Source organism: Balaenoptera ricei, chromosome 9 (assembly GCF_028023285.1).
Source record: "Balaenoptera ricei isolate mBalRic1 chromosome 9, mBalRic1.hap2, whole genome shotgun sequence".
Taxonomy (NCBI): Eukaryota; Metazoa; Chordata; class Mammalia; order Artiodactyla; family Balaenopteridae; genus Balaenoptera; species Balaenoptera ricei.
In genome coordinates this window covers 50,240,900-50,266,200 of record NC_082647.1, presented here as the reverse complement: position 1 = coordinate 50,266,200, position 25,301 = coordinate 50,240,900, and the positions used below count along the sequence as shown (strand labels likewise).

The 25,301-nt window shown below is 36.1% G+C and overlaps 1 protein-coding gene across 4 annotated transcripts in view; it reads right to left on the bottom strand.

Annotated features, from left to right (window-relative positions):
• Positions 1-9,150: 9,150 nt before the first annotated feature.
• The window catches only part of SKAP2 (src kinase associated phosphoprotein 2), a 307,658-nt gene continuing 291,507 nt past the window's right edge, over positions 9,151-25,301 (bottom strand). For all 4 annotated transcript variants that reach the window (XM_059933743.1, XM_059933742.1, XM_059933745.1 and 1 more), the window contains 2 exons: positions 11,938-12,039; positions 9,151-11,510 (listed from right to left, as the gene is read on the bottom strand). In XM_059933743.1, the coding sequence (XP_059789726.1) occupies positions 11,947-12,039 (93 nt within the window). In that variant the 3' untranslated portion in view covers positions 9,151-11,510; positions 11,938-11,946. The remainder of the gene's footprint in view (positions 11,511-11,937; positions 12,040-25,301) is intronic.

The following is a 25,301-nucleotide window of genomic DNA, read 5'->3' as shown; positions in this document are numbered from 1 at the left end:
AGAGTGGGGAACAAAGCGAAAGCTGCTGGGGTCTTCCCAAATATCATCTGCAGGCGTTTGGTGGTGATCAGAGAAAACAGGCATTTGTGCTACTGAGTTCTGCGGCTTATTCTGCAGATAATACCACAGTCGACTTCAACAAAGACTTCATCTTCCTTTGCTGCATGAAAAGGGGACAGATCCCCTCACTTCGGAAAGACGCAAACATAGCATTATTTTGAAATACAGCCTCACTTGTACCCTGCAGCAGGGTTTGCTCCAGCGATGGGGTACTTCAGAGACCAATTTGTTTAGCTGATCACAGCCTCTTTGACGTGGCTGCAAATGTTACCTTTCTTTTTCAATCAAAAACACAGCAGGGGGTGCCATCTGTTTGGCACAGGCCTTAGCTCACTTCCCCGATGCCTTTTTGTGCAGATCATTTTACGTGGCAATTTGCTAAGATCTTTCATTCCTTGGTTTGGCTAAATATAACTTTCCAAAATGGGCTGTTTTCTCTGAATGTCAGCAAGACTCACAAATGAATGCAGTTTTTCCTGAACAGCCAATATCAGATCAAATGGAGCATTTTTCAGATTTTTAAAAAATGAACAAATACCTCACTGTCATCTCATTGTTTACTTAAAACCGACATGTTTACCAAGGATGGTGAAATCACATTTACTCTACTGAATTTCTTTGTTTGGGTTTTACAGAGCTATGTTGTCACCAACACATGCATCACAGTTTTTAAGATCCTTGAAGAGAACAGGTAAAGCAAATGCATATAAGAAAGCAACCATATTAAATAGTCATTAGGAAACAACCACTAAGGAAAGTGGTTAACTATTTTCCCCAGCTCAGACGCTGTTCAAAGCAATGAATCCTCCCCCCGCCCCCGAATAGGAACAGACGATCTGCGCCACGCGCCACGCGCTGAAGCCACGGAGATGCGCGTGGATTTCCCAGCGCTTTGTAGAATACAAATGAATGATCCTCATTCTTTTCCTAGCAGAGCATATAGGCCAGACCTCATTAGAATTCAATATCACTCTGCTTTTCTAATGTTAATGTACCAGTTATATAAGAAATACAGTGTGAGGGGTGCTTCCACAATTATGTTCAACATGATATCATAATTCTGAAAACTGGACATGATCTTTGTTAAAGGAAATTATTGCATTTTACCATTTTATCTTTTGCTTCTAATGTAACTTAAATTCCCATTCTAATAGTGGATTATAAGCGGGCTTAATTCTTTGTGTCTCAAAGTTGCAGTGACTACCATACCGGCTTTATGGCTTTTTTTTTTAAATGCTGTGACTAAAGATCAGATTGTGAAGGCTCCGAGGCCATCTCCCTGTGAAAGGAAACACGGCACATTACATTAATAAACAACTGTAGGAGTCTTCTTCAGCCAGGAATAACTCAGGGCATTAAGGCTTGAGGTCTTTTGTCTAGAGTGTGGCAAGAAGTATAATGAAAACAAAAACACCAACACATAAAAATACAATTTATGCTCTTTTATCAAGCAAAGAAAAAGTTGGTTAACGTTTGAAAAGGGAGCAGTAATGTAAATGTATTGACAATTTTATTGTAATAATTAGATGTTTACACAGTCTGGACATTGTGGCTAAATCACTTCTAGCATGTTTATTTGCAGGGAGCTGTTTTCTGGACACTGCAGCAGGTTCATTAAGAAGACATACTGTATTAGGATTCAAAGAAACAACCAGCTCCCATTCTCCCCTTCTCTGTTTTATATTTACCAAAAGAAAACAAAAACTACAAATAATGAAGTAAAATACAGAATTCCCTTCATGAGGAAAACAACTTCCCTCATGGCCCCAAAATAGCTTAAAAATAAATCTTCTATTGAATCTCTTACTACACTGCATTAGACCACCTTTAATGACTGTAACTAGCTTTTAATATCTAGTGTGTAAATGGCAATCTGTTTTTGACCAAGAATAAATTATAGCAGAATATTAGGGAGGCTCTTGCTTCACTCCAAAAAAAACTCTCAAAAAACAAAAAGACAAAATAAAAAAAACTAGTATTTGTTTTAGATGAGAGACTTCTCAATATGTTCTGAAAGAGAAAAACCTCGTTTAGGGAGAAATATTTCTCTTAAGCAGTCTCAAACAAGATTAATGGATTAAAACTGCACACTTGAATAATTTGACTAAATTTAAAATCTCTACGCGGCTCTCTTCCACTTATTTTTTGTCCTTCCATACTAATCTTTAATGTGTTGCTCTGATACGGTTTTCATATTTCCAAACTGAGCTAAAATGGAAATGACAGATTTTCAGCTACATAAAAATAGCAATGAAGTGCCAGGAAAAATACATTGTGAACAAAATAATCTTTAGAAAAGATATGAAAGGAGAATATTTTTTATAGCATGTTATGGATCCAATAATAGAAGCATATTTGGGGCAATTATATCAATTTTTAAAATTTAAAAACTGTTTAAAAATTAAGGTACTAAATGCTAAGCTATAATGTGTTTCCAGCCTTAGTATACTTGCATTAGAATTAAGTAGTAATCAATATAGAGTATTTATTGCTATAAACCACAGCACCAGAGGAAGCAAAGGATGGTATGTTTAGAACTCAAAATTCTCTCCTATCCTTTAGGAAGAGGGGGAAAAGAGGATTTCCCCGTCTTGATCTTTAATCAGTTACCACAGTGTACTGTATTCCCAACTACTGCTTTCCTTTACCAAAAGAGTATAGCAATGAAAATACATTATGAAAGCAATAATTTTCCAGTAAAGTTTAAGACGGTAAGAGAAACTTTTATTTTAGAAAACAAATAATAACAGGTACACAATATGACTATGTTTTTAAGTTGATGGAATTGATTAATGGCTCAAAATAATCAAGGAATCACATCACAGAGCACTATTTTAAAGAGAAGTGCTAAAAATTAACTCTATACCATCATACCATAATGACATTATCAAATACGTTACTGAAATTATATACAGCATAACATTACAGATGATAATTGCTAGGCTAAATAATGGAATCTTCCATGACGCTGCATGATAACAAATATATTTAATAATCTTAAATAAACTCAAACTTACTCTGATACCCACACTTCTAAGTAATTCAAGACATGAGAAATGAATTTTTAAAAAATCAGATCATGAAAGCCATTATTATTTGAAGGAATATGCTCAATTTTTTTACATAATTTAAATTATTTAAGAGTGCTTTGCATTTTTTATTAGCTTTGCCTCAAGTTATAACATTAAAGCATTAAGGTTACACGTAATGAGGTTCTGGTTTGCCCTTATTTCTAAGTCCCGTATTTTCACAAACTACAAACAGAGATTAGTGCTAAATTACAAGGCTAATTCGATCAAATAAAATTGTCTCATTCTTAGATATGCATCTGAAGAAAATGTTTAACTACAAAGTGTGTATTCACATGCAGACTATCACAGATAGCCATCTGGAAGAAACAGTTCATAGAGGGAGCAGATAGTGGTCGAAGGGAGCCTGTACATTTTCCTTAAGGTGTCTGTTAAAAAAAAATTCTCTGCTAAGTCCAACCAACTACAAACAACACTTACCTAAAGCCTATTATTCAGATGGATGGTTTTAAAATATCAATGGTTTATTTTGAAAATTTACGGACAGAAGTAACATCTCTGCTATTGAAATCTCCATTAACAGAAAGTGACCACAGCTTGGAAACCAATGGCTTGATTCAAAAATGTATTCAGGATTATAGAGGAATTTAATCCCAAACTCCTCTAGGATGTCTGACATTAATTCTCATTAGAAAATAACAAAACCAACAGCTTACTAACATTACTCCAAGCAGCATTACAGCTAGTGCTGAACATTAAAAAATTTTTCCCTTGCTTGCTTCTGGTGTGAAGGAGAAATTTTTATTTTGACCCACGTTTCATTTCAGTTCTCATATCCTCCAATGCAGAAAAGCCATATTTACGCTGTTATTGGGTTTTTAAGGCTCCTTCAAATATAATCTCACTCAAGCATAACTACACCCTGTGAGATAGAGAGAACAAGGCTACTGGTATTTTGCAGGCGAGGAAACTTATTCTAGGGCACAATGCATTCAAGAACCGAAACTAGAATTTTGATTGACTCCAATTCCAGTGGTCTTCCTACTGCCTACTATCAGCTGAACACCACTGGTACAGCTCTGTTCCCAATTTCCTAAAGGGATAGGGGTCCTCCAGCTTCCAGAATTATGTTTTACTGTAATTGGCAGCAACTCTGTAAAAAGATGTTCACATACACATTACACACACAGCTCTTTGGTTCCCCTCACAATTCAGTAGCTACAAGCATTTCAGAAATTTTCTAAAAATCAATCTTTTCATCTGAACCAACACTGAAACGCTTGCACCTGCCTTACCCTCTGCACATTAAAATACCCATATATGAGAAAGGATCCCCAGTTTGTTTCCTAGGTTCAGATGTAACAAAATCAGAGAACCTTTTATATCTTGGGACACTGTTAGTGATTGAACTTGCTAAGAATCACAGAAAGGGGAGGCTACCTGGGGCTGTTCCTTTCCTGAGTTTATGTCTTGTCTATTTCACTTAGACTATGAGTCGGCTTGGGAAAGACTGTGTTGAATTCTATGTTTGAAATGCCCCTAGCACACTGTTGGCACTTAAATGTAATTATTCAAAATGGAATCATTTAATTAGATAGGAAGAGAAATAGCAAGCCCTGAGATAATAAAGAATAAAGCAAATATGCTGACCGACTGAAGCAAAGCAACAGATAGATACCGATGCACACTCACAAGCTAGCTCTTTCAGTTTTCCAATTCAGGGTGCATGTAAGGGGATAAATACATTGTTATATACCTTGCTTTTGCTGGGTTCACAGAAAACAGAGACCACGACTGATATCCATAACTTCGTAGAGGGATAGGAATTATCTGTCTCATGCCTCATATGACTTAGCTCCTTGGGAAAGCCGGAGGAGGGGGAAAGTGGTGGAAGGTGATGGAAGAGGGAGTGACTGAGACTCCACGGACCACAAATGCTTGAACAGGGAATTAGGAATGAGTTGTGTATCCATCTGGATGGGACAGGTTATTTACACCAATGTAATCTACTTGGTGGGCAGCTGAAGATCAGGACAATGTGAAGTCATTCACTCCGTCCTTTAGAAGCATGATATTCTGAGTGCCAGGCATGGAAACCTACTCTACAGAATGAAATGCTCCTTGGAAATTGACCCTCAGTGCACCTTCTACTTTGGGGCTATAAAATGGCCAGTACTTCAGGGTGTACTTTAGACCACTAGAAGGCCCAATCTTACCCCTCCTCTGGCTAAATTCCAGAGCTCCCTAATGAATGTTATTTCTTACTTATCTTCTGTTCCCTCCACCCCCGACCCCTACCAGCCTCCAACCACTGAGGTACAAAACTTGAAAAATTTTTTTGTTCAAAAAACACAACAGAAGACTTTCATGTTAAGGAGCCTTGTACAAGGCACCATTGTAGATGCCCAAGGAATAAGACCTCATACTCAGGTGCCAGATATTACAATAAAGGTTCTCCTTAAACAAATTCTGATCTCAACAAGCAAAAAAAGTCTTAGGTCAGACATTGCCATCACTCAGTTTCAAAATTATGTAAGTTTTATATTGAAGTTTGCTCACTGATTGTAAAGGGCTGACAATTTAATAATACTCTTTTAAACTGGTTTTTAAAAAAACCTATCCATTTAGACACCACCCCCCAAAAACAACTAATTGAAAACTCCTTGGAAAAAAAAAAAAAAAGAAAAGAAAACTCTTTGAGACAGAAGCAGCCTGCTTTGAAGTCCTCTCCAAGGTTTCCTTGCCTGGTCAGTGTCCTTGGGCTTGACTTGAGGAGATCGAAAGAATAGAAAACGTTGTTCAGAAAGGGTCCCTTTGGCACCGCGTCCTCTCTCGACTCTCTGCTGCCTTGACTGACTTTCTATTTTCAGCCAGACTGGAAGTTCACAGAGAGAAATGTTTCAGCATCAAAGTTCCTTCTCCATTGTAGATTAGCTGCTTTGGATTTGACAGTCACCGTGGTCTGCCTTATGACTACAGGAGGCAAATTCCGGCTGTCCCAGTGCCAATTCTTGAAATACTCTTTTCACAGGCTCCAGACTATTTCATAAGAATGGTGTCATCATCAGTGGTCAATAAGCTTTTATTGAGTTCCTACTATATGCAAAGATCAGAATTAAGTACTTGGTCTGAATTCGTTACAGTACTGGGAAGCAAAATGGTACTGAATTCAAGGAAGGGAGGCTGGGTAACGTTACTCCTAGACCTTGGGACAAATTATTTAACCTCAGTTTCCTAATCAGGAAAATGGGAATAAACAACAGAACTTACCTTATTATAGGGTTGTAGAAGGACTGAATGAAAAGTACACAGCATAACAAGTAGTAAACACTCAGTTAATATTAGTTATTGCTATTACTATCTTAAATTGTTATCATCATTTTGACATGACAGTGAAAGAACACAAGGTTTTCTAAATGGTCTCCCATGGGAGCTGGGAGGGGGAGACAGCGTATGGGAATCTGCTTATTTGTGGAATTTTCTCCTCCTCTAAAGCAGTCACTTTTAATTGGCATTACATTGGTGGCATTAATTTTCTCCTTTGAGAGTACCTGTGTGACACTTTCCTCAAAAAAGAGCTGAACTGCTGCTCAAGCCACAAAATGGCACCTGCTTTTACTCTAGCAGGAGTGATATTTCTATATTACAAAGCTGAGGCCAATAAACAGAAAACAGACAAGTGCTGTTCTATATTACCTCTCTGAGGAATGGATAATAAAAAAGAAAACGGTGAAAACAGAAAGAGAGAAACCTGAGGAAACACTTTCCAAGGTTCCAACATTAAGAAAGACACTTACGAGATAGGCTTTTGGGGCAATTTCTATTTTTACATCTTTGCACATATTCACAAGCTTTTTGACTGCTCAACCTCCAGCCCCTTCCCCAACCTTACAGACCTAAGCTGAGCACTGGTCTGACTACAGCTACTTTCTGCACTTATGGTTCCTTTCATCTTGAGACTCAAAGCACTCACGTTAACATAACCATACAACTTTAAAGAAATAGGAAATGAAAGTTTTAAAAAAGACAAAAATTGAATTATGGTTGGATTTAGCAACAACTGTGAAACTTTCCACCTTCAGATATTTCTTTTTGATCCATCGAAGGCGACAGCTAGAATGCTTCCAAGATCAGAAGGCTTCTCTGTTATTGCCCAGGTGGAACGCAGGACAACAGTGATTTGGGATGTACTGGAAGTATAACTAGATCACTTGCCCCGAGCTGCCTGAGTCACCTTTGCCTTCTCTGAAAGAATGACAACACTACACTCAGGAAAGGAAGGGAGGAAACAACTAAAGACTGGCTGCCACATTCAACTTTCCTGTTATTCGCAATCTCACTCAATTCTGTTACCAACAATCCAATCCACTTGCTGATGGTATTATGAGGACGATGAAACTGCTTTTAAAGACTCGGTAAAGTGGACTTTTTTTTTTTTTTTTTTTGACTAAGAGAACACTGTCAGTCAGAAAGCTGATGAACTAAATGATAAAGGGATTTTCTCTACCAGGTATAGAGAAGTCAAACTCTTTTCTTCCTAAATCTCAGATACTGTAGGATGCCACAGCAGTTCATTAATAAATATTTACTGGATACACACCATATACTCTGAAGTACCATGCTGGCAATAAATCATGTTTCTGATCAAGCAGTGATAGAGCAGATTCTACTAAGGAAAACAAGAAAAAGCCCCTGGAAAATAACATTAATGAAATGTCATTCCATGTTACAAAATTACAAATAAAATAATTCTGTAAGTATTTACCTCATCACAAGCAAGATGTTACACTATTAGAGGTTCTAACAAATATTCCAGAAGAATTCAACTACAAGGCAGTGGATGGTAATGTTGGCGGAAGCTGAGGATGTCCAGAAATTTCTTGTTCCCAATCCAGAGGATCAACAGTTTAAGTTATGCATTTGAGTGTAGGTTAGGTTTGTAGAAAGATACTTTAATAATATACTACTTGTTTCTCTGAATTTCAGAATACTCAGGATTTTACTAACAAACTAGGCCATTTTAACAAATATTTTTATGTTACATATTGATTATATTCCTTCAAGCTCTGAGTGAATCGGTGTTCTCTATGGTATGATCATGTTTTAATCTCCACCATCTCCTTCTTTACCATATGGACTGCTTTTCAATATACTTGAGTCTATTGAACTCAAAAGAAGTAAAAGTGACCTCTATACAGTTTATAATTCCATTCAACAATTGAAATATAAACATTGATTTATCTGAAATGTAGAAGTACTTTGCTTGATTTAAAAATTCTCACAATGCTTTACTCAGTCTCACTGATGAAGTTCAAGATTTTCAACTACATGTATGTTAGGGTAAGTTTTCTTATAGTGGCTGAACTACAAATCTGGATCTCTAATATATAGCTCAGCTCTGGGTTCTATTTTTAATTATGACCCTGGGGGGTACCAGACTCTACGAAGCGAGTAGCAATAGGTTAGACTGGAGAAATTATAGGAAAAGTGGAATCATAAGAACTAAGAGAGAGTCTTGAGTAGAAACATTTTAGAAACAACTGAATGGAATCTCTACTCTTTGTGAAAGGCTATATTCAACAGTAATAGCAAAAAACCTCCACATACAGAGATTTCACCTACAGGTGGTTGAACAGTGATTTTCTATGATCCCATAATACTTTATATAATTATCTGTAATTAAATTAGCACAAGATAAAAATAATCTACTTAAAATAATATAAAGTATTCAAAATAATTGCTAGGCTAAACAACATTCTTTTTCATAAAAGAAACTGTCATAGACAACCAAGTGGCAAAAACAGAACGGAGTGAGCTGTGGTTGAGTGTAAATCCTATAGCAATGAAAGTAATTTGTATTATCCTTACTTCTTTGAATAAATTCAGGTGACAGCCCTATTTCATTTCTTCATTCGGTTTGGAGGCCAGATGGCATTAGAATCATTTACTTCACCTTGTTGTGCTTAATTACTACAATAAACACACTATTTTCCAAATTAATCATAACAAAGTAATTTCATTAGTAACACAGCAGGCTGTTGAATTATTAGCATCATAACAGTTTGCAAACAATTAAACTTTATTTGAACCTTAAAAATTTGCAGAGTGGAACATTATTGTAACATCTAATGGCAATAGAGTACAAATTCAGTACAGAGCAAATAATCAAGCAAAACGCTATGTAAAATATGACTTACAATCACCTTTGAAAAAAATTAGCTCTCTGTTCATAGAAAAACAAATAAAAGCTAAGCAAACATAATGAGAACATAGCAATTAGCATATTTTCTAACAAGCCATGTTGTTTAAATTCACATTAATGATTATTATTATGATCTTGAAGAGTGTGCGATCTATTGTCAAGGGTGTAAAGAAAACTTTCTCCCTCCTAGTATACAGATGATTTCACCAAATGAATACAAAGTAGTCATGAGTTGAAAGTAATGATTGTTTTTCCTGTCAGACCAATTAAAAATTTTTTGTTTCCTTTCTCATCTCCCACCTATATTCAAGTGAAAAAGAACAAAGGCCAGAGGAGCTCTGGACAAATGTAACACTTTTTTTCTGTACTGTCACCATTCCAGAGACTATCTGGCATCAGTTGGCAAAGGACTCCCTCTCCTGGATTAACTGTAAAAAGAGGCAATAATCTTCTAAATACTTTACGCTTGGAGTGACTCTGTGCCTGAGTGGAGGAGGGGTTTCCAAGTGGGTTCCTATGCAATGAAAAGCTGCTGCCATCTACTGGCCCAAGACTAAAATCTTCATTTAGGCCAGAGCACAAAACCTGTGTACACAAGGAAGTCTACATTTTCAGTGGAACCCGCAACTGCTTTCACTTTTCAATCTCTCAGGCTTTGAAAACCAATTCACTAAATTCATCTCCAGTTGTCTCACTTTTGGCAAGATGATTTCAATCTATTCCAATGGCTCTATATTAGGAAAAGATTAACAAGTGCATAAATTAATTTCTGAAAGCTTTAACTTGACATGGTCTAATCTATATAAACTAGAATTCACCCACAATCCCCCAAATTAATATATATATTTTTTACATGTGAAATCTGATAATCACAGTACAGAGGGGATAATAGTAAAACATAAACTCTGAAATATTGCTTGTAGATAGTTTTTATAAATAATGGAGGTTTTTAAACATTATCAGCTCGTGTGCATGGTTAGAATCTTTATCTTTAAAGCAAAGATCTGAAAAGTTCAACAAAAGTAGTACCTTCTGATCAAGGATTCAATATTAGCAGATTATATTTACTTCAAATAATTATCCAATCAGCAGTATATTTTGATATATATACCATAGTGGTACCTTGTAGACATTTAAAATACCTTTGATTTCAAACATACATGAAAAAGTAATACTATAACTCCACAAACCTTGCTCTGGAGTACAATGTACACCTCCAATGTCAGACTAACACTACCCTTCCACTCACCTGTACCTGGGTACATGTTCCCACCAGATTTCTACACCCTCCTCTCTGAGCCTTCCTTCTCTTCTCATTGCTTTCAGAGGTGCAGAGCGGGCTCAAATCTGGACTTGCACTGTTTTGTGGTGGGACTTTAATAGCACAGTAACAATCAGGCAGGGTAAGATTACTCGGTTATGCCTTCTGACTTTGAGAATACATTGAGACTCTTTATGCCATTACATTAGTGGCAGAATGGGACCTCTCATAAAAATTTTGTTTCATTAAATTTAAAGAAAACTACAGTAGAAAATGTTGGCAAGCCCATTATATAACCAGGGTATTTATTATTGGTATGGGCTTTGCACAAACCATGGTTCTGGTCTTCACGTGTGTTGCAGAGGGTGACAGCATACTCCCATTTGCAATTCTATCGTTTTTCTTTCTTGTGGCTATATTTAACAAAGTAAATTCACCAATCAGTAAAAATTCTTTCATGAAAACATGTTACTATTGTTTGAAAAATAAATACGAAGATAACTCATCTACAAAGTCTCAACAAAGCTACATTCTTTAGATAGCATCTACCAAAAACTTGCATGATACATTCAATTGAAATTTTTATGAAATTATATATTACATTCTAAAAAATAATTGATATCTAGTATTAAGAGAAATTACAACTCTTACTAGAAGTAGCAATGACTATGTGATACATATAAAATAGTGCTGAATTTTTCACATAAATCAAATGAGTAAATAAACCTATGATTATTTGTTTGAAAAACAGCAACAGGTATAACTTTACTGTTTGCATCTAATTTACATTAATATCCTTCATTTAATTTCACATCAGAGGAATATTATAATGAATGCATAAAACAACAAAGACAAACGATGCTCAACAAAACAAAGAAAGGTTATGAGCTGTCACTCATGCTTTCACGATGATTCTCAATCCAAAGCATTTGCACACTAGCAGAGGAATCTTCCTTTTCTGCAGGCAGAAAGGGAAAGTTGCATTTTAATTTTTTTCTTCAGGCAAAATGTTGATTTTCCCTGCTTAGAAAAATGTTACATTTTTAGCCAAGGAAAAAAATGAATGTTTACTCAATATTTTGTCAATTCAGCTCCTCAGAAAGGCCATAAAAGTGGTATTTTACTAAAGAGGAGGAGGTTTGGGAAAACAGCTGGTTATTATCAAAGGGATTTTCTCTAAATAATCTATTTATTTCCAAAGTAAATTCTATGAAGTTATTTTTAAAACTAAACTAGATTTTTTTTTTAAAGAAGAAGATGATTTGGGAGCATAATCTTTGTGCTATCAGAAAACTACAAAGACTTTTAAAAAGGCAAAGACTCATAACGCAGAGACCAAGAGAACATATGAGCTATTACAGAATATTGGATTAAAATGTACTTACCCAGGACTCTCAAATATCATACATCTCCATTATGTAGGCTTTCGGCACCAAGCCAATGGCTCCCTTCATTTCTCCTACCCACCAGCCATATCTATTGTATTCCTAATTGAAAACAATATGCAATAGTAACCTTCAGACTGGGTGTAAGTACTATGTTGCTTGTATGCAACTTCTTAGAAATGTTATTTCTTTTTATAAAGTTATAAGAGCTTGAGCTGCAAATTGAAACATTTTAATCATTTTTTGATTCTGAACACTTTAAAAATGCTGTTAGGCAAAGATTTAAATTAATGTATAAGACAAAGCCTGTTTATTTCACAGTGTAGAACACAGAAACAGTCACTTAGGATAGAAACCTAGCAAATGAAACTACATAAGGAAGTCCGCTCTCTGGGCCCCCTTCCCTTCTCTCTCTCCCATCTCTCTCTCTTACACACACACACACACACACACACACACACACACACACAGCCTGGGGGACACCTTTTAATATGCAAACACCAGTGTTAGAGGCTCCGAGGTCATAAGCAGGCTCTTTAGGATACTATCTCTGCCTTCAAGGAGCTTATCATCTAGCAAGGATAGACTTTTTTTTTTTTCACAATAAACTACTTAATTCCTAGTTAAACTCATATGACCGAAAATGATTTAGAATGTAGAGGTATGCCCCTTCTTAGGAAAATCTAAAAATGAGTATAGACGTTTTAAACAGATAAATTAGAGAATAAGGAAACACTAATAATGCTTCCCCAATTGGCTTTCCAAAATAATTCACAAAAGGGCTCCTCTTCAAAAGCTTCCCAAAGGCATTTATTGTTCCTCTGATTGATCACAAACTACATTAGGTAAAGGATGAATGGAAGGAATTTAAAGGTGGTATTAGATTCACCCTTACGGGGGAAGACCAATAGGAAATAAAAGTATCTCAAATTATAAAGGCAAAATATTAATCTATCTGTAAAAAAAGACTGATTGATGAGTCACTTTTGCGTTTATTTTGCAGTGTGAGCTAATCCTGTGCCTCCTTTTCTTCCCTTTGCTCCACTGACAGACACACCACTGCTCTAGGCATAGTGAACACTGTACCCGGTCTCAATTGTCTGCCAGATTGCCTAATGTATTTTTATCTCAAATTTATTTATGTTTAGTGAGATACAAACAAAGTAAAATGAATTACAAGTTTCAAGAATAATATCTCCCAAAAGCAATACTCTGAAAAAGCACTGTAGGACCCAAATTTAATTTTTCATATAAGATAAATTTTTAAAATCAATCCCCAAAGTAATTCAATAGGCTATGATTTCCAACATCTGAGGCACAGATAAATGTGCATATGCATATCGAGTTACATGTGGGGAGGGAATGTTAATACCAGTACAGATTTAACATTTGTATTGATGACTAACCATGCTATTGACCATCAGAAAGGAAAATCATACAATTTTTCCATACAAATGTAGCAACATTCCCAGGTGTGTATTGATATGTAGTCTATCAATAGAGAGATTACAAGATTAAAATCTATAAGTACTTTTTTAAACAATGGTATGTATCAGAATTAAGTTTTTCGTAAGAATAAGATGGAAGGAAAACAGGGGTGGTGGAGAAAGGCCTGATTCTAATGAGGGCACAGCTCTGGTTTATGAGGCAGTAGACTCAAGATTTTAAAAGTTTCCTGATAGTGTGAACTTAGTGGACAAAATTCTCTAAGCAACGAAAATAGTCTGATGCCCAGAACTCAGTAAAGATGACTATAATCTATGTAGAATATATTTGTCAGAAGAAAATACCAACTTACTGAAAGCTATGATTAGTAACCATTATATCCTAATAGGTACCTAATAAAACTGCCCTTTTCAATTTTTTAAGGCCATGAATACAATTAGAGCCTAATGCTTAACAAAACAAATGTATTTCACCTTGCAGAGGCCAAAGGCCCACCCACAGTGTAAGATTTCAAAATGGATAGTTAACAAAGTAAGTCTAAGTGTCAAAGCTCTTATCCAATCCCATCTAAGATTTTTTTCAGCTGATTATTTGGAAAGAGTAAAGGAACTAGGCCCCCAAAGGCTAGAAAAACAGAATACATTTAGTGAAAGGGCATATTATGACCCAAACCTGCTTTCAGAGAAGAGCCTGCAATCTGGGTTTCAATGTTTTGTTTTTCTGGTTTTTTTTTTCTTTTTGGGTTTCAATGTTTAGATTCAAGTTACAAACCAGAAAGTTCATATTACTTTATAATATTCTGTTTTGAAATTATAACCTACACTCTAAATTAAGGGCATATTATTGTTCTCAAAAAGCTCATTCATATCCAAATTTAAGAAATTGATTTCCAACAAATCACTTCAACAAAGGACCAATGACATACTTCACACATGAGAGAATTTTGCATGACGGCAACTGAGAAGATTCATTAAACAGAAAGTACAGTAATAAACAGCAGAGGAGTTTATTCAGCTGTAAACAAATCCCTTAAAAGTCACATTCTAGGAAAAAATTAAGTTTTAGGCTAAAATAATCTTAAATGTTTCACTAAATTAATTTAAAATAATTGAAAGGCATATGAAATACACACCTCATAAAAGTACTCTAAAATATAACAGGTTTAAATCAGAAAAGAGTAAAAATTAAAAACCAGAATGTTTATTACTTTACATTTGTAAAGAATTCCATATAGCACTCCTGTGTGGAATTAAGAGGTAAGATAAAACATAGTGAGGTAAAAATCTAGTAGGCAAATTTATGGATTTACACTGCAGCCATTAGAGTATGTCAGCAGACTGCAAACACAGAAGCTTTTACTTTTATCATTACTATCCTCCGTATGAGCCTCCTGAGCAACATGAATCCCAATTAAACCATTGGCAGCCTATAAATTGGAATGAAGATGCATCTTGGAGTACGGTATTCTAAACTCCAGCCTGAAGATTCAATAGCATACACGCTTTCCTTTGGAGGAAGAAAATCTGCCTTCCTTTGCCTTCCCTGTTTGCTGCCCCCAAACAAATGTTGATTATGAATGATATATTACTTACAGTGGAAAAGAATGCAATCCATACAATGTTGTCTCGCTGTCCACATACTAACTGTAGTATTGGTCTAAAAGTCACGGGTGGGTCATTAAAAAAAAAACAACCCTCACACCTCATCTTGTTAACAAACAAGAAATAAAGAGACAAAAGTCATACCAGGCTGCCATCGAAATCTCTGAAAGGTTAGGAAGCATCATGTCATCCTGATGGCACACGAGATCTCAGGTACAAGAAGGTCTGCCATCTGGTATTCTTCACCCTACTCGGCTCTTAATATCAACTGAAATGCTAACATAGGCAAGTGACTGTACTTCAGGAGGACTGATAAAATAATGAAGAGTCCTTTAATCTACAGGAAACCATTCTAGTCAATTTATAAGAAATATTGCATCCCTTTGTAGGACGTGTAATTATTTTCTATTAATCATGTGCTATAAAGCTACATTATGCAGTTATTCTGTTATCACTAGAAAGAGGCCTGCAGTCAGCTTCTGACAATGTTAGGTAATTACTAACACAAAGCTTCTTTCTCCTCCCGTAGTAATGCTATCAAGATCCAGAGGTGTAGTGATGCTTAGTGTATAAAAATAGTACTCAAAAGAAATTTAATATCTGCAAAATGGATGGCTTCAAGGCAAAATGTAATGTGGCAGTCAAAGAAGCAAGAAAGCTGAACTTGCCCAATAATTTGAGAAAATAATCATAAAGCAGCACTGAACAGTTGTGATCTAACTCCTCTGTTTTCAATTTTTATATCATTAAAATAGTTTTTGTTTTATTTTATAGTTAAAATTTTAGGCCTCAATTAATCATTATTAAGCAATAAATTAAAGTGATTATGTAAAAAGGCAGTAGAAAAAGGACTAGTTTTGATAAAGTGAAACAGAGACTTAATCCAACACAATAGCAAACATATGTCCATGTTTACTTACTAACTAAATCTTCTCTCTCTGCCAGTGTATTATTTTACACTTAAAGAAGATGCCAACATTTACTTAAATCCTTTTCACCACCATGATTCTCATTTCTCAAGTATGTTAATCCACTTTCTACAAACCATATGGTAAAAGAATGCTGCCTTAACAGAAACTTGAAACATTAGTAAGATTTTGTGATGTACCACCCCTTTCAGAAAGTAGTTACCAATCTGTTTGAAAGCAACAGGTGTTAGAAAGGTTAAAAGACTATATTCCTTTCTCCAAACGTATATCTGTGCTTCAAAACATACCAGCCTTGTGCAGAAATAAAGGTAATTTTATTCACAAAATATAAACTACATTGAGTTTCAGAACCAGTGGACTTTACCATTGTTTTCCAACTATTCACTGTGATATTTTCAATTTTTCAAATTGTTCATAAACATTGTAGTAGCATGAAAACCAGATAACTATTTAAAATATGGAAATACTTTCTTCAAGGCTACCTCTTCAATCTCTTCCTTTTTACTATCTCCAATTAGAAACTTTGTAAGAATCGTTTCTTATACATCCATCATTTCAAAAGTTGTCTTAAAATGCACAACAGGTACTTGACAACTTCGTTTTTTTACTATTATTATCTACACTTTAACTGCTTGAATCTTAGTCTCCTAACTCATTCCTTAAATGAGGAAATGGACACTAACAATTTCTAAGATCCTCCCTGATGTTTGAATACCACCATCACGAACCTGCTTTACCACCCTAAGTCTCTTAGCAGCTCATGGAAATCAACCTCACTACTTTATAATTTACTGTGCAAGTGTGACTTTGAGTTACTCTAATTGAAAGAATTACTATTTTTTTCCTCTGTGCACTGTGCACTCCATTTTTAAAGCAAGAGAGACAAAAGACAAGCAAGGAAGGTGATAGTAAGAACTTAATTCCTGTAACAAATTTTAGTTTATATTCCAGAGTCAAGACACATTTAATTCAAACTTCTACCCAGTCAACATTTACCATGGCATAAAGTAAAAACTGATATGCAGACTGATGATTCTTAGATATTGTTAGGCAAAGAAAGATCAAATCATGCTCAGTAGTGGGTGGCTTTGGTACTCAGTGTATTTCACCAACCAATACATGACTGTTAACTGTTCTAGTTCAGACCTTCATCACCTCACCCTGGATTATTGCATCATCCACTCTGCCTCTCTGTACTTCCTGGAAACGGCCTTTGTCAGTTTACTCGGCTGCTCAGGAATGTATACTAGCCCCCCAATGCTTTAACTACAAACTCCTCTCACTGCTCTGGTCCCACAGCCCAACCTTCTGTGCTGCACTCATTCCTGCCTCTGTATGTGGCACTCCTTCCCCAAGAGGTATCTCCCGTCCCTCATCCAAAGCCTATCTAGTAACTAAGACTCGACTCAGGTTACCCAGCTTTCATGAATTTTTCTCTGAATTATCTAATCCATACTTACATCTCCCATTTCAAGCTGAGTATTTATTCCTCTGCGGAGTTTATGTACTTTAGTTTTGTCCGTTCAGCTAAAATAAAGTAGAAACTCACTGAGATCATGGCAATGTCTTACACTCAAACTGTATGCCCCACACTCCAGGATGTGTAAAAGATGTTCAATAAATATGTACTTCATGATGAAACAAACATACTTTTTCTTCATTTTGGATGATGCACCAGATGACCCTCCTAAATGTTTTCTTAAGAAGGGTAATTTCCAATAGGAATATATTTTCTATGTGTATGTTGGACATACTTGAAGAATTTTAGTGATGACTAAACAAACATTTGTTCTCAAGTATGTTTAGCTTCACAATATGAAGTATGTCGCTCCTACTCATGGCTGGCTGTTGCCCATCACATTTTCCAATGTGCTGTATAGCATACCTTGTCTAAAGAGCCTAAATTCCACTTGCAGAAAGAAAGATACCTGTCCCCTGAAGAACTGGGACCAAATAATTCTAGTTCTTCGAAGAAATGGCTTCAGTTGAATTTACTTTAAGTATGGAGGAGGTTAAGACAGAACCCTGCAAAGGGAGAAACAGTGTGGCAGGTCTAGGGGAAAATCTGCTAGTTTTTCAGCTGCTGCTTCTTATTCTTGTGATTATTTTCTCAGAAGACTGAGAGTCTCCAGCTTGTTACTAACTAGGTATGTGACCTTGGGCAATCCCCAAGTTCTTTAGGGGTGATTTTTTTTTTTTTTTTACATTTATATCACTCTTTGAGACTCCACAATAATCTAGTTACGTACTTAACATAAATCAGTAAGTCTAATTATTATACATTTGGACCCTCACAGAATTACCTATATGAAATCTCTTGTTATAGGTACTATAAATATTTTGTTGTTGAGGGTAATATCTGCCACTGTTCTTATTATATAAAGTTGTTGAGGTCAGATAATCAGCGAAGATTCTAGAAATTCACGTGAGATTTTTTTTTTTTTTTTTTAAGTTGCCAGTGCTGGGAAAAGCCAAGCTTCCTCCTTTATGATTAAAAAGAATTATTAGCTCCTTGTCTCTCCCTTTTTCAGTTTGGCTGCCAAGAAGCTCAGGAAGTTCAAGTGCAGAAACTCCATTGTCTTTTAAGGTCTCCAGAGGCAGTCCTTTTTTCCATTAGCCTTTTATTTATTTTTCCCCAAATATGTGGAGCCTCAAGATCTTCTCACCTATAAAGTGAAGAGCTAGCACTAAGGTTCCCCTACCTCTATGATTCTACCATTCTAAATTCCTTTAAGAAGTTCAGGATTATTTCCTTTTTATTTATTTATTTATTTATTTATTTATTTATTTATTTATTTATTTTATTTTTGGCTGTGTTGGGTCTTCCTTACTGCGCACAGGCTTTCTCTGGTTGCTGCGGAGCATGGGTTCTAGGCTCGCGGGCTTCAGTAGTTGCAGCACGCAGGCTCAGTACTTGTGGCTTGCAGGCTCTAGAGCGCAGGCTCAGTAGCTGTGGCACATGGGCTCTAAAGTGCAGGCTCAGTAGCTGTGGCGCACAGGATTAGTTGCTCCACGGCATGTGGGATCTTCCCGGACCGGGGCTCGAACCCGTGTCCCCTGCATTGGCAGGCGGATTCTAACCACTGCGCCACCAGGGAAGTCCCAATTATTTCCTATTTTTAACTATATTTTCATAAACATATATTAAACATCTATCTGCCATAATGTTAGATATTGGGGATTCAAAAATACTTAAGACACAGTGTCTACCTCAAGGAATTGAGAGAGGGAAACAAATAATCCTGGTCATGGCCCAGTTAGGTATAGCAAAATGGAAAGAGAAAAGCCTTTAGGGTCAGATCTGCATTGATTCCAGGAGAAGGTACTTCCTAGCTGGTATCCTCAGGTGATTTACATAATAAGCTTACTGAGCATCAGTTTTCTTACTTGAAAAATCATATTGATAGTACCATATCCTTTGTAGGGTTACCTTAAGAATCAGAGGAATGAAAGCACATTGAGTACCTAGAACAGGATACTGTAGGTATGCAATAAATACTTTTTCACCCCCTCCCTCTGCCTTCCCACTAACTGGTGTAGCAAAATACCAGGGCAACAAAAAAAACAGAGCACTTTGGAGTGTACTATAAGGCAACCTGATTATTACGGGCTGTTCCATAAGGGAATCTGATCTTTAAAGGGATAAGAAAGGAGACATCTCAAAAGAGTGAGAATGTGCCGTATATACATTGAGGGAGCTCTTGATTTTTTTTGGGGGGGGGGGGTGGGGGGAGAGCAGAAGGGCATAAAAAAATCATGGATTTTTTCAATTTAAGATTTTTTTTTTTTACTTACCAACATGGTGCTCTTTTCCTTCAGGTGGTCTTGGTTTGCGCCTGGAAAACCTTTGCTGACTCCACGCGGAACCAAACCGTGTAGGGTCTGCAGCCATAGCAGCCCCTCCACCGCCCCCCGTGTAACTCGCCTCTCTGACACTGCCTTCTGGTTTCTCCTTTACTTCTCAAGCCACTGCAGGGGCTCAGCCTGACAGCCTGTCTCCTGCAGGCACCTTCCCCTTTCATCTGTCAACATTTTCCTGGAATGCTCCCTCCATTTTATGTAAGAGAAAATCGGGAAGTACTAGAGCACGGTTTTTGCAAATAGGTAACAAGAGGAGTCCCAGGAGTGGAATGAGAACATCTTCTGACGTAGTGCTGTTTCCATACGCTGCTTATCACCACCAGGGAGAGGTTAGAAGCATAGCATAGGTCTGCCCACTATGCTTCACCGTGGGCATTTAGCATAGAAACTAAATGCCGTCAGACCCAAACAACCGCAGTGGCAAGTACAAACACTCCTCCTCCTTCCCAAAAGACTACATGACGTGATAACATTTAGGGAACTAGCTTAGTATCATCAAGGTATGTCCTCTATTGAGGTATCCTGGTTACTCTTCAGCAGGTGGTTTTGCTATATGTGGCACATGGGGTCAGATGGTCACAAAGGAAAAACTAAGAGAGCTAAAAAGGAACTCTTTATTTCCCTCTGCCAGTAGAGCTCAGCAAGACTTTCATTTTATTTGTTTTTCTGATAAGTCTGAAGTCAAAAAAGCCTTAGTAACAGAATCTTTACATTTTCACAATGAGAAGCAAATGATCAGTGACAGTTACACTTCACCAAGCACTGGAAAAAGTCACAGCTACAAAGGGAAGCAATGCTTGAAACTCCAAACAACACACGCTAAAAAAATGCCCTTTTACTGTATATTAGTGAACACTGTCAACCCACATTTCCTGTTTTTGACTTAATAAAAAATGTCTCAAAAAGCTGCAAAGCCCAAGTCACATGTGTCCTAGACTAGATGAAATATTCCAGGATTCTTAACTCTCTTATTTTTCTGTTAATAGCAGACAAACAGCATGCCTCTTTCCTGCTGAAGCATAGCTCTTCTGTCATTAAGTCTCTAAAAATAATTTATTGCCTTAAAAGTAAGAATAGGAATGTGGTTAGCGATTTACTGGTGAGTACAGATTGAAAGATAAACTAATAGACAATGTAAATCCAGACTAGCAAATAGAATAAAATAGCCAAAGAGCTATGCGGGACTATAATATGCCTGTAGCTATATAACCTGGATCCTGCCATGAAAATTATAAAACTCCATAAACACGGTTCTAGGAAAATACTATTAACTATGATATTATGTCCATGTTTAAGGTGGTAATAAAATTGAAATGCAAACCAGTAGAAGAATTTAGCATGATTTTAAACAACCTGATTCCTAAAAAATAAATTAATTAATTAAAATAAAAGATTTGCAATCTCAAATATGAATTTCCCCCATCAAATAAATCTGAAAGTAGGCCTTGTGTTTCAGAATAACTTCACTAACAAGGCAGCTGTCATAAAAATCATATATTTCTGGAGACTTCCCTGGTGGCACAGTGGTTAAGAATCCGCCTGCCAATGCAGGGGACTCGGGTTCGAGCCCTGGTCCGGGAAGATCCCACATGCCGCGGAGCAACTAAGCCCGTGCACTGCAACTACTGAGCCTGCGCGTCTGGAGCCTGTGCTCCGCCACAAGAGAAGCCACCGCAGTGAGAAGCCCGCGCACCACAAGGAAGAGTTGCCCCTGCTCTCCACAACTAGAGAAAGTCCCTGTGCGGCAACGAAGAAGACCCAACGCAGCCAAAAGTAAATTAAAAAAAAAAAAAAAAAGTAATTGTACCTTGCTTAAAAAAAAAAAAAAAATCACATATTTCACTTTCATCCATCCCTATAAATATATTCCCCTATAAATATCTTCCATCTTTGGGTGGGGAGGGGGGGAATTTCTAAATCTCCACTGAACTATTGAAGTATATAAAATGTTTTAACACATAAAAAAACAGCAGCGATGTTATATGAAAAGACCTGTAAGCCAAAAGTTACAGGCTTGCATTTTTAGGCAAGTAGTATTTAGATTTATTATTAGTAAGGTTCAAAGGTTAAAACTAAGAAAATGCCAGACACTTTGAAGGAGGGGCTAGCTCAGCCAGGGGTCACATGGCAGCTGCTTATTGGAAAATGTTAAAAAAGGGAAGGGGAAGGGCAGGGTATCTGCCTTCTCTTCCTTCTTTATTGTAATATTTGATTTTCACTAAAAAAAAGAAAAAAAGTAAAGAAAGAAAGAAAAGCTAAGATTTGTATAACTCAAAAGAGGCTTAAAATAAATAAATCACCCCCAGGCAGACTGAGCACAGCTGATACCCCATCAAGGCTTCCTTGCAAAAATAGAAAAAAAAGACTGAATTTTAAAATCAAACTATATTTCTACAGTGAATTTTAATACAGAGAGCCTAATCATCAAACTAGCTAAATCTTTTTGTCATTATATTTACAAAATTAAAATATTCTTTATTATAGTACATGCCATTTTATTTCTTGATTTATCTAAAGGTTTATTTATATTGAAAAGAATGTATCTCTTCTTAAACTATCTTGTGTTGCCTTTTTTTAAAAGATTATTTTCAGAACTAACAAGCTTCTAGAAGGTAAGTCAAATCAATAATTAAATACTGCAAACTATAGATCAGTTAATTATAAAAAGCAAGTTGTGTTTCTTTGAAATCTTTTAAATGGCATTTTTTATTAGAAAAGTTGTGGCACTAATTTTTTTTTACTAAGTACACATTTTTTATGTCTCTATAAATACTGTTAGACTCCTTAAAATGCATTTTTCCTTAAGTATACCATTTTTACATTTAATTCAGAATGATGAAAAGAATTTTCATGATTAATGCTTATACTTCATTGACATGAGATAGGAAAGTAATAACCCATAGCTAAATTTAAAGTTGGATTTATGACATCATTTTGATTGTGCACATTAGCTGCAATTACCTGCACCACTCATTCTGAGCCACTAGATGGTGTAAAAAATAAATTTTCATTCCATCACCATGAAATCTAAATATAACTCTGAGAAAGATTAAACAAATTTCTAGGCATATAACAATGTTAGTGATTTCTGTATTTATTGCACTTAAAAAAAAAAACAATCAATACATAGCATCAGCTCTACCTTGATCTAGAAACAAGTCCTTTTGAGCAATTCTTTGCTCTCTTCTTCTAAGGGCCTTGAGTTCTGAATTTATAATGATACTCAGCATTCAAACTGCTGTCATCATTCACATATTAAATAAATTTATGATATTAACTTATGGTCTATGTTTGCCAAAATTTTTATAAAAACTGGAAGACCAAGCAAATGTAAAATTAGAGAATCACCAGAGGTTCCTATCTGAACTCACCCAAAGCCAAGTGGGGAAGTAAGAGTCTTCACAAATATATCCTGAACCCCAAAGCAACCTGACAACAAATAGCCACCAAGATGCTCATCAACGGCCCAGAATTTGTCCAAATTCCATCAAGAGAAAACTAACTGTCCTTCTTTCACCCTCACTAAGATCAACCTGGTTGATTCTACTAGGTCCGCAGCTGGGTAAATATGGGTATTTACTCATCCAGCCAATGGTGATAATGTGCTAACAAAGCCTTGTCTCTTCTTTCAAAAACCAAAATGAGCTCCAGATAAAATGCCCATCTCTAGAAGGCCTCTCATGAAATGCTGCCGGTGGAAATTTAAACCTTGTGAAAGGTTGATAAAGGAAGCATTTTCGGGCAGCCCATACCCAAATAACAGCCTTTAGAAATTTTAGATAGGAGTATATTCTTCCTATGAGGTGGACTTCCACCCTCAGCTCTATGACAGGCTTCACATATAAAATTACAATCATCACAAAACAGGTTTGGGAGAAAAGGTGTGACTTCCCCCAGAATCCTAGAAATATGATACACACCTATGATTGTACTTTCAATTTCATATTCACAGAAAATGATTTTCTGAGGCAATGACAGAAATAAGACAAGCCTATGGGAACGCTGCTTGCGCCACAGCGTATCCCAGAGGCTGGTACTCTGAGGCTTTCAGCAACAAAGACAACTTGAAAAAAACAAAAACAAAAACAAAGACAACTTGATTCATAAAGAAGGCTTCAAGAACAAACCCACATGGGCTTTGTAAGTTTCATATTTTACCATACAAACATACTGGCTACATGCCATTTATCCCTATAGTCTGAAGTTCCAAGTGGAAGCTAATCAACCTTTTAATTTTATATGCAATTTTACACACAATTTAATTTTATGCAGCTAAATTGGTGAAAGAAACTGTGAGCTGAGTAAATTTGAGGAATGATTCCAAGAAAGTCTCTCTTCAAGAACTGAAACTAATCAGTTTGCTTTCTATATTAAGTAACTGACTCAAAAAGCTGTCATTTTAACACAGGACTATTGAATGCTCTGTAACAGGCTTAATCCAAGAGTTGTGATATGGCTATCTATAGCTTCCAAGAACTGAAAGCATCTTTCTAAAAAAAAAAAACAAACAAAAAAAACACTAGCGAGCAGAGGACTGAGAGAAATAAGGGACAAGTCTTATTTGGGCACCTCAACCAGCAATGATCACAGTTGGCTGTATTTACTTACTATTTTCCTCCAATAATCTACAAGGGCTTATATCTCTTTTTTTTTTTTTTTTTTTTTGGATTCCTGGTGCCTAGAATGGGCCCTTGCACATTTTAGGCACTTTACGACAGTTACAAATTAAATACAAGTAAGGAAAGAAGGGGGAGGGGGGAAGAAGAGAGGGAAAAAGGAAGGAAGATAGATACAGGCATAAGAAAAAAATAGAGCAGAAAGCTCTGATCTGGGAGTCAAAACACCTTGTTAAGTACTGGCTCTGGCACTTTCTTGACCCAAATTCCCTTATCTGTAAAACCAAGGATAGATAGATGAGCCCTAAGATCTCTCACTCAAATGTTCTATGATTCTCTGTATTTATGCACCAGTCAACTAGTGTTTAAATTCAATAAGTGACATTATTTCCAAATTCTCTTCTGTATCTAATAAGTCACATTATCTTTCTGAATAAGTCATAATCTTTCCAAAATATTTCTCTAATCAACAAAGCACATTAAACTCCTAGACTTATGATTTATGTAACATTTCTTTACTTATATTTAAATAGTCTCCATATATCATTTGTTTCTAATGTGGCCTCATGAAGTAGACTGAGGGAGATATTTTTTAACCCCCATATTACAGTAGGCAAAGTTAAAATATGAAAGTTAAAGGAGCTCATGCATGTCATTAAAAGTATAATCAATTAAGAATCTTGACTTTTAGATCTAAGGCCAGAAGCATTTTGAATAATCCAGTATCTTAAGAGGCAGAAACAATGATTTTGTATATATAAGGATGAGTTCATAGCAATATACTTTGCTATTATGTTTACAAATACAATTATGTTAAACTTAAAAAAAATTACCTAAACCTGTCTGAATAGAAAAGTATTGCTTTTAAATTGTCGGAACACCCAATGTATTTACATAAAGATGAAAAACTT